The 16,414-nt window shown below is 37.1% G+C and overlaps 1 protein-coding gene across 2 annotated transcripts in view; it reads right to left on the bottom strand.

The window, feature by feature from the left end:
- Window positions 1-211: 211 nt before the first annotated feature.
- LOC113888717 (sentrin-specific protease 6-like) overlaps window positions 212-16,414 on the bottom strand; it is a 30,928-nt gene continuing 14,725 nt past the window's right edge. Inside the window, exons 6-12 of one of the 2 annotated variants that reach the window (XR_003510040.1) lie at window positions 15,860-16,054; window positions 14,685-14,911; window positions 7,745-7,915; window positions 6,769-6,802; window positions 5,946-6,140; window positions 3,720-4,997; window positions 212-3,424 (exon numbers count right to left, since the gene is read on the bottom strand). Coding sequence is in view for 1 of the 2 variants with exons in the window: in XM_027535747.1 (XP_027391548.1) it covers window positions 4,756-4,997; window positions 5,946-6,140; window positions 6,769-6,802; window positions 7,745-7,915; window positions 14,685-14,911; window positions 15,860-16,054 (1,064 nt within the window). In the remaining variant the exon portion in view is untranslated. Of the gene's footprint in view, window positions 4,998-5,945; window positions 6,141-6,768; window positions 6,803-7,744; window positions 7,916-14,684; window positions 14,912-15,859; window positions 16,055-16,414 lie in introns of both variants that reach the window. The other variant, XM_027535747.1, reaches the window with a different exon arrangement.

The raw sequence follows: 16,414 nt of genomic DNA, 5'->3' as shown, positions 1-16,414 counted from the left end.
TGAACATGGGTATGCAAACATCTCTCAAATAGCTCTACCTTCAATTCTTTTGTACATCCAGAAGTAGGGCTGCTGGGTCAAATGGCAGTTCTATTTTTTAATTTCTTGAGGAACCACAACACGGTCTTCTGCAGAGGCTGTTCCCGTCTTATACTCCAGCCAGCTGTGTACCAGGGCTGGAACTTGTTCACATTCTCTTGTATACTGGTTGTTTTGGGGGATTTTTTTTTTTTTTTTTTAATAAAGCAGGCATCCTACTTAATGGGTGTGAGGTGAGATCTCACTGTGGTTTTGACGTTCATTTCTCTGACGATTAATAACACTGAAGATCTTTCCGTATGATTTGTTGGGTATTTTTATGAAATAATATCCTTTAACTTAAGTTATCAAGAACTTTGAACTTGTCCTTGAATATGTGTGAGGTTTCAAAAGAATCTACATATGCAAAGTTAGGCCTTTAAAATCTAGGACAGTTTCTCTTGCCAGCAAATCTTTATTTTAAAATTCTTACCTCTCAAATACCTTCAGAATCTACGGTCTCCTTACTCGCTCTCTCTTAAAATCTCCTCTGCAGGGTTTGTCCTTATGGCCCTTTTTCTCATTCTGTATCCCTCACTGGGCAATTTCATCCATTCTCCCAATTAAACTACTATCTGTAAAGCCTTCTATCTCTATGTGTCTCTAGGTCAGAACTCAACTGACCTCTATAATCATATATACAATTGTTTACTGACACGGTCCCTTTTGTCATATCACAGTTCGGTGAGTGGCAACATCATTTGGACATCTCACTAGTAAGAAAACTAGGAGTTATTTGACACCTATTTATTTATCTTAATATGCAGTTGATCAGTCCAGGACTTCTGCTAAACAACTCTACCTCTTAAAACATTTCATTATTTCTTCTTCACTGCAACTGAAATGCCTTAACTAGGCTTCTTATATCACCTTAATTGAATTTGCTTAAATCATCTCTCATCTAGACATTCACAATAAACCTGCTTGTCAAAATGACCTTAAGGAAACAATTACATGTCACTTTTCTGATCAAAATCTTTCATTGTGAATAATAATGCTGTCTTTTCCCCAAGTGTGGGCTGCAATCATAGGCTATAAAAATCAATCCAGTGGCTTTTAACAACCAGTTTAAAAAATATATATATATATATTATACATTTGAGTAAACAAAATATATTGGAGAGCACTAGACACACCGATGGTTTTGTTTCATACCCACATTCATCTTACACCACAAAGCAGTAAACACATACAGTTTATACATACATAAACACACTACACATACATGTTATGTATGTGTATTCCAGATCATGATGTAGGCCCTTCAAGGAAAGCTTCTTGATTCTTCATTTCTCAACCCCCAAAGAGAGTGATGCTTTCTTTTTCTGCTATATTTGTACCACGTTAATGCTTCTGTCAATGCTTTAATCCCATATTGTATTCCCTATAAAATCATAAACTTCTAACACAGTGTGTATGTGTGCTCAGCCATTCAGTCATCTCTGACTCTTTGAGACTACAGCCCACCGGGCTCCTTGGTCCGTGGACTCTTCCAGGCAAGAATACTGGAGTGGGTTGCCACTTCCTTCTTCAGGGGATCTTGCTGACTCAGGGATCGTACCCGGGTCTCCCGCACTCAGGCAGATTCTTTACCATCTGAGCCATCAGGGAAGCCCCAAACACTCTAACAGTAACAATGTAATAAGCTACTATCTATGATCACTTTGCACGTGCTATTTTGTCTAGCACCTGAAATGTGCATCTCAAGTACATTCTCATGATTCTTTTAGATATTATTCCCATTTAAAAAATTCATTAATTTTGAGGATAATTACAATATTGTGATGGTTCCTGCCACACATCAACATGAATTCGCCAGAGGTATACATGTTTCCCCCGCATCCTGAACCTCCCTCGCACAGTCCTCCCCACCCTATCCCTCTAGGTTGTCACAGAGCACCAGCTTTGGGTGCCCTGCTTCACGCATGGACATCAAACATGCTGGACGTTTTTACACAGGGTAACGTATATATTTTAATGCCATTCTCTCAAATCATCCCACCCTCTCCTTTTTCCACTGAGTCCAAGCGTCTGTTCTTTACGTCTGTGTCTCCGTTGCCGCCCTGCATGTAGAACCATCCACTGGTACCATCTTTCTAAGTTCCATATATATGCATTAATATATTCATCTCTTTCTGCCCTGCAGATAGACTCATCAGACTCCATATATATGCATTAGATATACAGTATTTGTTTTCCTCCTTCTGACTTACTTCACTCTGTATAATAGGCTCTAGGTTCATCCACTTCATTAGCACTGACTCAAATGCATTCCTTCTTAAAGCTGAGTAATATTCCATGGTGTGTATGTACCACAACTTCTTTATCCATTCATCTGCTGATGGACATCTAGGTTGCTTCTGTGTTCTAGCTAATGTAAATAGTGCTGCAATGAACACTGGGTCTGACAACGAAAGCACAGCCTCTCTTTCAATTCTGGTTTCTTCAGGGTATATGCCCAGCACTGGGACCACTGGGCGATGTGGCGGTTCTATACCCAGTTTTTTAAGGAATCTCCACCTTCTTCTCTATAAGTGGCTGTTCCAGTTTGCAATCCCACAAACAGTGTAAGAGGGTTCCCTTTTCTCCATACCATCTCCAGCACTACCATTCAACATAGTTTGGGAAGTCCTAGCCACAGCAATTAGGTAAGAAATAGAAATACAAGGAATCCAGATTGGAAAAGGAGAAGTAAAACCCTCACTGCAGATGACATGATCCTTTACATGGAAAAGCCTAAAGATGCCATCAGAAATTACTAACGCTAATCAATGAATACAGTAAAGTCAAGTCACGGGATATAAAATTAATACACAGAAATCCCTTGCATTCCCATTATTCTCATTTTTAAAATGAAGAAATACATACAGAGACATTACTTTCCAAATGTCACACAGTAAGTGGCATTGATGGAATTCAAAATACAACTCTGACTCTAGGAAACAAACATATACATTATGATGTGTGAAAAATTTGCTGAAAGGCTAGGAGAAAATTATCTTACTTCAAATAAAAGTCTATAATAACATCACTTAAAAATTCTCCTTTCACCTAGACAACGCAGGCCCTCATTAGTAACGGAGATGCCTCCCTTAGCTGGAGGTGGGGGATGTACTATCAATCTGTAACAAAATTTTAAAAAATAAGCAGACAAAACAAAAACAGGTCTGTATAACACTGAAAGGTAATAAAACAGAAGAAATTTAAGTGTTGCAAATGTAAAGGAATCCTCTCACTTTTCTACAGGACCCATGAACATGGTATGGCTCTCTCCAGTTTCTTCCTCATCATCAAAAAACTGGAATTCTTGTTTGTTTTTAAGTTGTATTTTAGACTCAAGGGCCACCTGGTACGGAAAATTAAATTACCAGTTCACAAAATCAGTTTGAAAAAATTTCAACAGAAAGATAAAGGCAAGAATGCTTTTCAATTAAAAAGGATTAAAAATAAGAAACAGGCAAAACTAGAGTCCACTTTCTTTCTATCTGTAGCTTTCTAATAGAACAATGATACTTCCAATTTTTGTTAACTGGTTTTCTGGTATCTTGTCTAAGATCTCTACCATCCATATTAAATTAGATTATGTTAGTAAAATCCAAAGGACAGATAGTGGTTTTTTTCTTCTCCAAGTGGAGGCCTACCTAAGTTCAGTGCCTAGGAAATCCATGGAATATGGGAGCAGAGGCTCAGGGAACGCAGTCCATTGAGCTTCAGTTCTCCAGAATCGAGGAGTCCTTGAAGAAAAGAGCCTTCCACTGAAAATCTGAGTCCATCACAGCTGCCTTATGGCTCCAACTGCTCTTTTCTTCCTCTGGAATTATTTCCTGTAGCCAATTCTGCAAAAGAAGGGGAACGGTTCCCCTTCCTCCTCCTGTTCTTTTCTTCAACCCACTAACTGTGTGGATAGTTCTTTTCTGGTGAAGTCTTGCTCAACTTCACCGATATTATGCCTTGGATAGCCCTACTTCCAAATTTGTAGGCAGGCTGCAACATTTAAGTATTTCTAATAAATTGTCAGCAAACTCCAGTTGCTGTGGTAGGAGACAAATTTCGAGTATTTAAGTTATATTTCTATTGATTAACTTATATTGTATGTTATAGTAGTATTGTGGCCTTTGATTCAGGTGGCTTCAGAATTACCTACTACATGATCAATTATTCTAGAATCAGTTATTCTAGAACTGGTGAGAGTCAGAATCAAAAGGATTATGTGCTTCCTTTCCAAGTTTTCAACCATGTATGCACATGTTACACATAAAAATACAATACCTCAGGGACCAAAATGCCTTTATTTGTATTGAAGCCAATGTCACCAATAGGAATCACTAGCAAATGTAAGAACTAGAATACCAGTCACTTTGAATGTAGCACTGCATGTATATGTATGCTGAGGGCGGGGAGCGGGCGGGGCGGTGAGGGGAAGAAAAAGGGACAAGAGAGGAAAAAAAAGGAGACAGAAAGTAAAGGCAAGAACAGAATGTGGAAAGAAACTAAAATACTTCCGAGACTTGTACCCAATACTATTTGTGTCACAAATCACCCACCACCGTTAATGTTTTGACACCATGTAGTTTACAAATTACACATAAAAGCAAATAATTCTGAAATGGAAATAAAAAGAGCTAACTCCAAATAAGCAATATGATAATGAAACACATTTCCCTTTAAAGTTACCATTTAAAAAATAATTACATTTTGAATTTTGTTTTCTTTTTGCACACAACTTCCTTTGATGCTTTCTTCATAGGTTCCTGTATAGGCAGTAAGTCTGCTATTGGCTGCATCAAAGGGAATCTTCACAAACAAATCTGACACATTATTCTTTATACCAATGTCAGTAATAAGATTTTCAAATAGCATAGTTGCCTGAGGATCAAGGCCATTCTGGAAAATTAGAATTATGTATTGTTCTTCCAAATCTGAAAAGAAACCAATATAATTATAAGTCTAAAAGAAAAAAATAAGTAAATAGATACTAAAATAAAAAGTAACTAGCTATTTCCAAGAATATCACCAGAAATCCTGGTGTAAATGTTCAAAACAGTGTTTGGCATACAGTGGCTATATAATAAATACTAAAATAAGGACCAATAATACTGTCACCTAACAATGTCACTTCAGTCAATTAGGAGAAAGGAACCAGAACACATTACCCTAGCAGCAGCTCTAGAATGAATCTATTCATAGATGTAACTAATTTATTTCGCCTAATAGGATCCAAGTATATTGAGTTTTAAACATATAATCCATCAATACTGCTGTCAGTTGGCAGTAACTCCAGATTTAACTGTAAAAACCGATATTCACTAATGTGCCAACTCTTGCAGCTTTCATAGTTATCTATCACTTACTTATCATTAAGCTGAAGGAGCAAATTAGTGAGGAGAAACATTTTACAACTAGTCACACTGTGCCACAAATGTTAGGGGGAAGGGAAACAAACTAACTGGAGAACCACACTGATTTATTGTAGAAGATGAAGGCCTGTTACTGAACTTTCAAACTTTCTACTCAGGCTAAGTTTTAAAGATTCCAACTTGATGGCTGATTTACAGTTACAACGTCTATCAGTACATTAAAACAAGACAAAACACCTCATCTTACTCAGATTATACAGTGTTAAATAAAGACTATGTGTATTTTGGGGTTTCAACCCATTTTGAAAACTTTCCAAACGGCTAAACCTGGGCTTTATCTTCAGAACTTCCATTTTCTATGGACTTTTCCTCTTCTATAAAATGAGGGAAGTAATATCTTATAATGTCATTACCAAGATTGTAGGTAAGACGAATACATCTAAGGTATCTATCGATATCAGCTCACAGTCTGCTAACCAGTGTATTGTACCTTTGCTCTACATAACTTACTTGTTAACTTATTTGCTCCTTTACAGTCATTCCAAACTTTATCCTCCGTGTTCATCTGCAGTTGCATGCTCAGCTTCTGATAAACTGCCGGTTTAGTCTGAAGAAACACTACTGGTAATTTTCGGACACTACACCATTCACATTTTGTTAGATCAGAGGTATTTAAAGTAATCCCTACAGGATCATTTTCTGGTTCTGGAGAAAAAGGAATCAATTCTTAAGAGGGCAAAATCATGAACGGAGGAAACTGTAGGGAATTACAGTGTTAAAGTACATATTTATTACGAAAAACTGAAAGTGAGAGTGTTAGTTGCTCAGTTGTGTCCGACTCCAAAACGCCATGGACTGTAGCCTGCCACACTAACCTGTCCAAGGATTTTCCAGGCAAGAATAGCGGAGTGGGTAGCCATTCCCTTCTCCAAGGGATCTTCTTGACTCAGGGATAGAACCTGGGTCTCCTGCACCGCAGGCAGATTCTTTACTATCTGAGCCATCAGGGAAGCCCCCAAATATTTATTATATTTTGCACATGGTAACTTTAGTGGGAAAATGAAGAAAAATCTTTGATCTTAAAGAAGTATCTAAATACATTTTTTTTCCCCAGATGCCAAGAGAATTCTTAGGAAGAATACTTAAAAACTTAAACATAGCTTCTGTGATGTTATAGTATGAAATTTCCACTCTTAAGGCATAAGGCCCTTTGTTATGATGCATGTAATAACTAATTATCTTAGTGAATTCTAAAAACAACATTTTTTTATTCCAGTTAAGTGTTTTAGTGTAAACAAAGCTTTAGTGAGCAGTAGGACATACAACAGCTTACCTTCTAGCTGTATCTTGATAAAATCTAAACAAAACTAAAAAATAAGATAAATTAGTAACAATCATAGATTTTGGGGGAAGATTTTGCTACGGAGACCCTAAATGACATGCTTTTGGGACTTAGCCTATAGAAGGCAGAAAAAAGTGATCCATGTACTGCATTTGTCCATCTGACCTCTACAATACCGAGAATGATTCCAGCCTCTATTCATTAAAAAAAATAGTTGGAAACAAAGAATTAAGGACACCCGAGTTAAGAAGCCTTATAAAATAAGTACAGTGGTATTGGAAGATAACAATGCACAGGATTCATCAAAAAGAAAAAAAAATATGACTTAGAAGGCAGATTAAGGAGATTATGTTACAATCTTAAATAGAAAATATACATTTGAATTGGACTGGTGGTAGCAGAATAAGAATGAGACAGGTATGACAGGTAAGATAAAGGGACTAAAGAAAGTTCTTTGGCTTCTCTGGACACTGAACTAGTTCAAACGCACAATGCCTCTCGGGCGGCCACCGAAGTCCAATAATCTATTTCTAGGAGTCACTATGTCATAAGACATTTTTCTGCAGACCCCAAAGCTTTTCAATTCTTCTTTCTCTCATAAAGTTCCTCAAAATACTGTTTTCATGCATTGGGCTGGCGTGAGAATAAAACGGTAACACACTGGAGTGATTTCCGACTCAGTGAGAATAAACATTTTCCTATAATGATTATGCACTACTTTGAATATTATGTTATCATTAAAAAATTTTTTTTATCGGAATACATATGACCAAGTTTTTACCCACTAATTTTTATGGTGAGTAGCTATTTATGATTGTCTATATTCCTAAAGCAATTTGAAATCTTGAAATAATTGCAATGTTCTATTAAATATTTTAACTTATAAATTTTAACATATTATATATTAGTCTTAGCCAAGAAATTCTGAATCTTATAATTGGTAGTAAAGAGCATAGTGTGTACTTACAATTACAGGTTCTATTAATAGTTGGAATAGTGTTCCTATTCGTACACTTCGACACTTTATAACTATGGTATCAGAGGAACTTTGGCAGCTTAAAGATACAGGAGCAACTGAAGTTTCTTGAGAAATCACTTTGCGACGTTTTAGAGGTGTGGTGATAATAGAATTACCAAACTGAAAAAGGAAAAAAATTTTCACTTAGTAAGTTACTAAAACAAGACTGTAAACTAAGTAGACATGGCAGAGAAGACCCAACAGAAGAAATGTAATTATCAAAACATAAAATTGATTTTACTTCAACAGTGCTACATGAGTATTTATTGATTTTATAACAGTAACCGTAAACTCTTCCCGTTCCATCTTGCTACTTTACCTAGTTATTATGTGAAACTCCAGGAACAGCCCAGCAGTGAGAAATGGTACTTTAGGAATCAGACAGCTCAAATCAGACAGTTCAAATCAGTTTGAACTGGGTTCAAAACACAGTTTTACTACCTTTCAATGATTTGATCTTGTAAAACTTACTGATAATTTAGGAAAATGGCTATTTACATTATAAAATGATGGTTCTTTATATATTAAAAACTATTAAATGACTTGATCTGTTAAATTAAGATTTCACAGTCATTCCCAAATGCAAATTAATCATAATATAAACGTGTCTTTGCAAGTATATATTTACTACTGCTACTGCTAAGTCACTTCAGTCGTGTCCGACTCTGTGTGACCCCATAGACGGCAGCCCACCAGGCTCCCCCGTCCCTGGGATTCTCCAGGCAAGAACACTGGAGTGGGTTGCCATTTCCTTCTCCAATGCACGGAAAGTGAAAAGTGAAAGTGAAGTCGCTCAGTCGTGTCCGAGTCTTCGCGACCCCATGGACTGCAGCCCACCAGGCTCCTGCGTCCATGGGGTTTTCCAGGCAAGAGTACTGGAGTGGGGTGCCATCGCCTTCTCCAAATATTTTTAGCGGTGAAACCCAAAGTACTGTACTTTAAGTATATTTTATTTATCATTGCAGCATAAATAATTTCTTTGTAAGTCTTAGGGTAGAAAGTTTTGCTGTTAATTTAAAATAATGAAATAATTAAAAGTAAGTATTTGAGCATCAGGCCCGAGTTAATCAAAACTGTGGGGCCTTATAACCTTAAAAGGATGACGTCAACGGTCTGATGTCTTGGATTCTTACGGGCAGACGTGAAACAGTCCATGATCTATGCCAGAATGACCTCTATGAAGCATAATATTTCCTTTTAAATATTTAGACCTCAAGATAGTTTTCTGTAGCTTTAGTTGATAAAACGTGGATTAAAAAAAAAAAAAAAAAAAAAGCCACAGAAGCACAGCAGTTGCTATATTAATTTTGAACAAACTACGATTAAAAACAAGGAGATTATCAAGAATAAAAAGGAATATTATGTAATGATAAGGGGCTTGATTCTCCAAGAAGACATTAACATGCATGTACCTAACAAAAGAGCTTCACAATACATTAAGGAGAAAGAGACAAGTCAGTAATTATGGTTGGAGATCAATGACTTTCTCAGGAGCTGAGAGAACAAGCAGGTATAAAATCACTAAGGACAAAGATGACATGAACAGTGCTGTCAAACTTGACCTAGCTGACATTCATACAACACTTTATCCAGCACTGTCCTACACAATTGCTTAAGATTTTGCAGCTGCTTGGTTTCTTACGGTAGTATACACAAAGACATAACGTCTCTTGAAAAATTATGGAAAAAATGCACGACAGTTTACAATCTTAACCATTTTTAAGTGTACAATCCAATAATGTTAAGTATATTCATACTGTGTGAAACAGATCTCCAAAACTTTATTTTGCAAAACCAAAACTCTATATCCATTAAACAGTAACTCCCTTTTCCCTTGCTCTGCAGCCCTGGGTCATCAGTGCTTTGCTGTTCTATGAATTTGACTACTTCAGTTCCTCATGTAAGTGAATTCATACAGTGTTTGTCTTTTTGTGACGGTCTCATTTCACACTGTATAATGCGTTCAGGTTCGTCCGTGTTGCAGCATGCGAAGGGTTTCCTTCCTTTTAAGGGTGAATAGTACTCCATTATATATATATCACATTTTGTTTATAACCTCATCCATCAATGAACATACGTGTTGCTTCCACATTTTGGCTATTATGAATAGTGCTACTATGAACATGGGTATGCAAACATCTCTCAAATAGCTCTACCTTCAATTCTTTTGTACATCCAGAAGTAGGGCTGCTGGGTCAAATGGCAGTTCTATTTTTTAATTTCTTGAGGAACCACAACACGGTCTTCTGCAGAGGCTGTTCCCGTCTTATACTCCAGCCAGCTGTGTACCAGGGCTGGAACTTGTTCACATTCTCTTGTATACTGGTTGTTTTGGGGGATTTTTTTTTTTTTTTTTTTAATAAAGCAGGCATCCTACTTAATGGGTGTGAGGTGAGATCTCACTGTGGTTTTGACGTTCATTTCTCTGACGATTAATAACACTGAAGATCTTTCCGTATGATTTGTTGGGTATTTTTATGAAATAATATCCTTTAACTTAAGTTATCAAGAACTTTGAACTTGTCCTTGAATATGTGTGAGGTTTCAAAAGAATCTACATATGCAAAGTTAGGCCTTTAAAATCTAGGACAGTTTCTCTTGCCAGCAAATCTTTATTTTAAAATTCTTACCTCTCAAATACCTTCAGAATCTACGGTCTCCTTACTCGCTCTCTCTTAAAATCTCCTCTGCAGGGTTTGTCCTTATGGCCCTTTTTCTCATTCTGTATCCCTCACTGGGCAATTTCATCCATTCTCCCAATTAAACTACTATCTGTAAAGCCTTCTATCTCTATGTGTCTCTAGGTCAGAACTCAACTGACCTCTATAATCATATATACAATTGTTTACTGACACGGTCCCTTTTGTCATATCACAGTTCGGTGAGTGGCAACATCATTTGGACATCTCACTAGTAAGAAAACTAGGAGTTATTTGACACCTATTTATTTATCTTAATATGCAGTTGATCAGTCCAGGACTTCTGCTAAACAACTCTACCTCTTAAAACATTTCATTATTTCTTCTTCACTGCAACTGAAATGCCTTAACTAGGCTTCTTATATCACCTTAATTGAATTTGCTTAAATCATCTCTCATCTAGACATTCACAATAAACCTGCTTGTCAAAATGACCTTAAGGAAACAATTACATGTCACTTTTCTGATCAAAATCTTTCATTGTGAATAATAATGCTGTCTTTTCCCCAAGTGTGGGCTGCAATCATAGGCTATAAAAATCAATCCAGTGGCTTTTAACAACCAGTTTAAAAAATATATATATATATATTATACATTTGAGTAAACAAAATATATTGGAGAGCACTAGACACACCGATGGTTTTGTTTCATACCCACATTCATCTTACACCACAAAGCAGTAAACACATACAGTTTATACATACATAAACACACTACACATACATGTTATGTATGTGTATTCCAGATCATGATGTAGGCCCTTCAAGGAAAGCTTCTTGATTCTTCATTTCTCAACCCCCAAAGAGAGTGATGCTTTCTTTTTCTGCTATATTTGTACCACGTTAATGCTTCTGTCAATGCTTTAATCCCATATTGTATTCCCTATAAAATCATAAACTTCTAACACAGTGTGTATGTGTGCTCAGCCATTCAGTCATCTCTGACTCTTTGAGACTACAGCCCACCGGGCTCCTTGGTCCGTGGACTCTTCCAGGCAAGAATACTGGAGTGGGTTGCCACTTCCTTCTTCAGGGGATCTTGCTGACTCAGGGATCGTACCCGGGTCTCCCGCACTCAGGCAGATTCTTTACCATCTGAGCCATCAGGGAAGCCCCAAACACTCTAACAGTAACAATGTAATAAGCTACTATCTATGATCACTTTGCACGTGCTATTTTGTCTAGCACCTGAAATGTGCATCTCAAGTACATTCTCATGATTCTTTTAGATATTATTCCCATTTAAAAAATTCATTAATTTTGAGGATAATTACAATATTGTGATGGTTCCTGCCACACATCAACATGAATTCGCCAGAGGTATACATGTTTCCCCCGCATCCTGAACCTCCCTCGCACAGTCCTCCCCACCCTATCCCTCTAGGTTGTCACAGAGCACCAGCTTTGGGTGCCCTGCTTCACGCATGGACATCAAACATGCTGGACGTTTTTACACAGGGTAACGTATATATTTTAATGCCATTCTCTCAAATCATCCCACCCTCTCCTTTTTCCACTGAGTCCAAGCGTCTGTTCTTTACGTCTGTGTCTCCGTTGCCGCCCTGCATGTAGAACCATCCACTGGTACCATCTTTCTAAGTTCCATATATATGCATTAATATATTCATCTCTTTCTGCCCTGCAGATAGACTCATCAGACTCCATATATATGCATTAGATATACAGTATTTGTTTTCCTCCTTCTGACTTACTTCACTCTGTATAATAGGCTCTAGGTTCATCCACTTCATTAGCACTGACTCAAATGCATTCCTTCTTAAAGCTGAGTAATATTCCATGGTGTGTATGTACCACAACTTCTTTATCCATTCATCTGCTGATGGACATCTAGGTTGCTTCTGTGTTCTAGCTAATGTAAATAGTGCTGCAATGAACACTGGGTCTGACAACGAAAGCACAGCCTCTCTTTCAATTCTGGTTTCTTCAGGGTATATGCCCAGCACTGGGACCACTGGGCGATGTGGCGGTTCTATACCCAGTTTTTTAAGGAATCTCCACCTTCTTCTCTATAAGTGGCTGTTCCAGTTTGCAATCCCACAAACAGTGTAAGAGGGTTCCCTTTTCTCCATACCATCTCCAGCACTACCATTCAACATAGTTTGGGAAGTCCTAGCCACAGCAATTAGGTAAGAAATAGAAATACAAGGAATCCAGATTGGAAAAGGAGAAGTAAAACCCTCACTGCAGATGACATGATCCTTTACATGGAAAAGCCTAAAGATGCCATCAGAAATTACTAACGCTAATCAATGAATACAGTAAAGTCAAGTCACGGGATATAAAATTAATACACAGAAATCCCTTGCATTCCCATTATTCTCATTTTTAAAATGAAGAAATACATACAGAGACATTACTTTCCAAATGTCACACAGTAAGTGGCATTGATGGAATTCAAAATACAACTCTGACTCTAGGAAACAAACATATACATTATGATGTGTGAAAAATTTGCTGAAAGGCTAGGAGAAAATTATCTTACTTCAAATAAAAGTCTATAATAACATCACTTAAAAATTCTCCTTTCACCTAGACAACGCAGGCCCTCATTAGTAACGGAGATGCCTCCCTTAGCTGGAGGTGGGGGATGTACTATCAATCTGTAACAAAATTTTAAAAAATAAGCAGACAAAACAAAAACAGGTCTGTATAACACTGAAAGGTAATAAAACAGAAGAAATTTAAGTGTTGCAAATGTAAAGGAATCCTCTCACTTTTCTACAGGACCCATGAACATGGTATGGCTCTCTCCAGTTTCTTCCTCATCATCAAAAAACTGGAATTCTTGTTTGTTTTTAAGTTGTATTTTAGACTCAAGGGCCACCTGGTACGGAAAATTAAATTACCAGTTCACAAAATCAGTTTGAAAAAATTTCAACAGAAAGATAAAGGCAAGAATGCTTTTCAATTAAAAAGGATTAAAAATAAGAAACAGGCAAAACTAGAGTCCACTTTCTTTCTATCTGTAGCTTTCTAATAGAACAATGATACTTCCAATTTTTGTTAACTGGTTTTCTGGTATCTTGTCTAAGATCTCTACCATCCATATTAAATTAGATTATGTTAGTAAAATCCAAAGGACAGATAGTGGTTTTTTTCTTCTCCAAGTGGAGGCCTACCTAAGTTCAGTGCCTAGGAAATCCATGGAATATGGGAGCAGAGGCTCAGGGAACGCAGTCCATTGAGCTTCAGTTCTCCAGAATCGAGGAGTCCTTGAAGAAAAGAGCCTTCCACTGAAAATCTGAGTCCATCACAGCTGCCTTATGGCTCCAACTGCTCTTTTCTTCCTCTGGAATTATTTCCTGTAGCCAATTCTGCAAAAGAAGGGGAACGGTTCCCCTTCCTCCTCCTGTTCTTTTCTTCAACCCACTAACTGTGTGGATAGTTCTTTTCTGGTGAAGTCTTGCTCAACTTCACCGATATTATGCCTTGGATAGCCCTACTTCCAAATTTGTAGGCAGGCTGCAACATTTAAGTATTTCTAATAAATTGTCAGCAAACTCCAGTTGCTGTGGTAGGAGACAAATTTCGAGTATTTAAGTTATATTTCTATTGATTAACTTATATTGTATGTTATAGTAGTATTGTGGCCTTTGATTCAGGTGGCTTCAGAATTACCTACTACATGATCAATTATTCTAGAATCAGTTATTCTAGAACTGGTGAGAGTCAGAATCAAAAGGATTATGTGCTTCCTTTCCAAGTTTTCAACCATGTATGCACATGTTACACATAAAAATACAATACCTCAGGGACCAAAATGCCTTTATTTGTATTGAAGCCAATGTCACCAATAGGAATCACTAGCAAATGTAAGAACTAGAATACCAGTCACTTTGAATGTAGCACTGCATGTATATGTATGCTGAGGGCGGGGAGCGGGCGGGGCGGTGAGGGGAAGAAAAAGGGACAAGAGAGGAAAAAAAAGGAGACAGAAAGTAAAGGCAAGAACAGAATGTGGAAAGAAACTAAAATACTTCCGAGACTTGTACCCAATACTATTTGTGTCACAAATCACCCACCACCGTTAATGTTTTGACACCATGTAGTTTACAAATTACACATAAAAGCAAATAATTCTGAAATGGAAATAAAAAGAGCTAACTCCAAATAAGCAATATGATAATGAAACACATTTCCCTTTAAAGTTACCATTTAAAAAATAATTACATTTTGAATTTTGTTTTCTTTTTGCACACAACTTCCTTTGATGCTTTCTTCATAGGTTCCTGTATAGGCAGTAAGTCTGCTATTGGCTGCATCAAAGGGAATCTTCACAAACAAATCTGACACATTATTCTTTATACCAATGTCAGTAATAAGATTTTCAAATAGCATAGTTGCCTGAGGATCAAGGCCATTCTGGAAAATTAGAATTATGTATTGTTCTTCCAAATCTGAAAAGAAACCAATATAATTATAAGTCTAAAAGAAAAAAATAAGTAAATAGATACTAAAATAAAAAGTAACTAGCTATTTCCAAGAATATCACCAGAAATCCTGGTGTAAATGTTCAAAACAGTGTTTGGCATACAGTGGCTATATAATAAATACTAAAATAAGGACCAATAATACTGTCACCTAACAATGTCACTTCAGTCAATTAGGAGAAAGGAACCAGAACACATTACCCTAGCAGCAGCTCTAGAATGAATCTATTCATAGATGTAACTAATTTATTTCGCCTAATAGGATCCAAGTATATTGAGTTTTAAACATATAATCCATCAATACTGCTGTCAGTTGGCAGTAACTCCAGATTTAACTGTAAAAACCGATATTCACTAATGTGCCAACTCTTGCAGCTTTCATAGTTATCTATCACTTACTTATCATTAAGCTGAAGGAGCAAATTAGTGAGGAGAAACATTTTACAACTAGTCACACTGTGCCACAAATGTTAGGGGGAAGGGAAACAAACTAACTGGAGAACCACACTGATTTATTGTAGAAGATGAAGGCCTGTTACTGAACTTTCAAACTTTCTACTCAGGCTAAGTTTTAAAGATTCCAACTTGATGGCTGATTTACAGTTACAACGTCTATCAGTACATTAAAACAAGACAAAACACCTCATCTTACTCAGATTATACAGTGTTAAATAAAGACTATGTGTATTTTGGGGTTTCAACCCATTTTGAAAACTTTCCAAACGGCTAAACCTGGGCTTTATCTTCAGAACTTCCATTTTCTATGGACTTTTCCTCTTCTATAAAATGAGGGAAGTAATATCTTATAATGTCATTACCAAGATTGTAGGTAAGACGAATACATCTAAGGTATCTATCGATATCAGCTCACAGTCTGCTAACCAGTGTATTGTACCTTTGCTCTACATAACTTACTTGTTAACTTATTTGCTCCTTTACAGTCATTCCAAACTTTATCCTCCGTGTTCATCTGCAGTTGCATGCTCAGCTTCTGATAAACTGCCGGTTTAGTCTGAAGAAACACTACTGGTAATTTTCGGACACTACACCATTCACATTTTGTTAGATCAGAGGTATTTAAAGTAATCCCTACAGGATCATTTTCTGGTTCTGGAGAAAAAGGAATCAATTCTTAAGAGGGCAAAATCATGAACGGAGGAAACTGTAGGGAATTACAGTGTTAAAGTACATATTTATTACGAAAAACTGAAAGTGAGAGTGTTAGTTGCTCAGTTGTGTCCGACTCCAAAACGCCATGGACTGTAGCCTGCCACACTAACCTGTCCAAGGATTTTCCAGGCAAGAATAGCGGAGTGGGTAGCCATTCCCTTCTCCAAGGGATCTTCTTGACTCAGGGATAGAACCTGGGTCTCCTGCACCGCAGGCAGATTCTTTACTATCTGAGCCATCAGGGAAGCCCCCAAATATTTATTATATTTTGCACATGGTAACTTTAGTGGGAAAATGAAG

The sequence above is a fragment of the Bos indicus x Bos taurus genome, unplaced genomic scaffold (genome assembly GCF_003369695.1).
Source record: "Bos indicus x Bos taurus breed Angus x Brahman F1 hybrid unplaced genomic scaffold, Bos_hybrid_MaternalHap_v2.0 tig00001243_arrow_arrow_obj, whole genome shotgun sequence".
Taxonomy (NCBI): Eukaryota; Metazoa; Chordata; class Mammalia; order Artiodactyla; family Bovidae; genus Bos; species Bos indicus x Bos taurus.
This window is presented reverse-complemented; position numbering and strand designations above follow the sequence as displayed.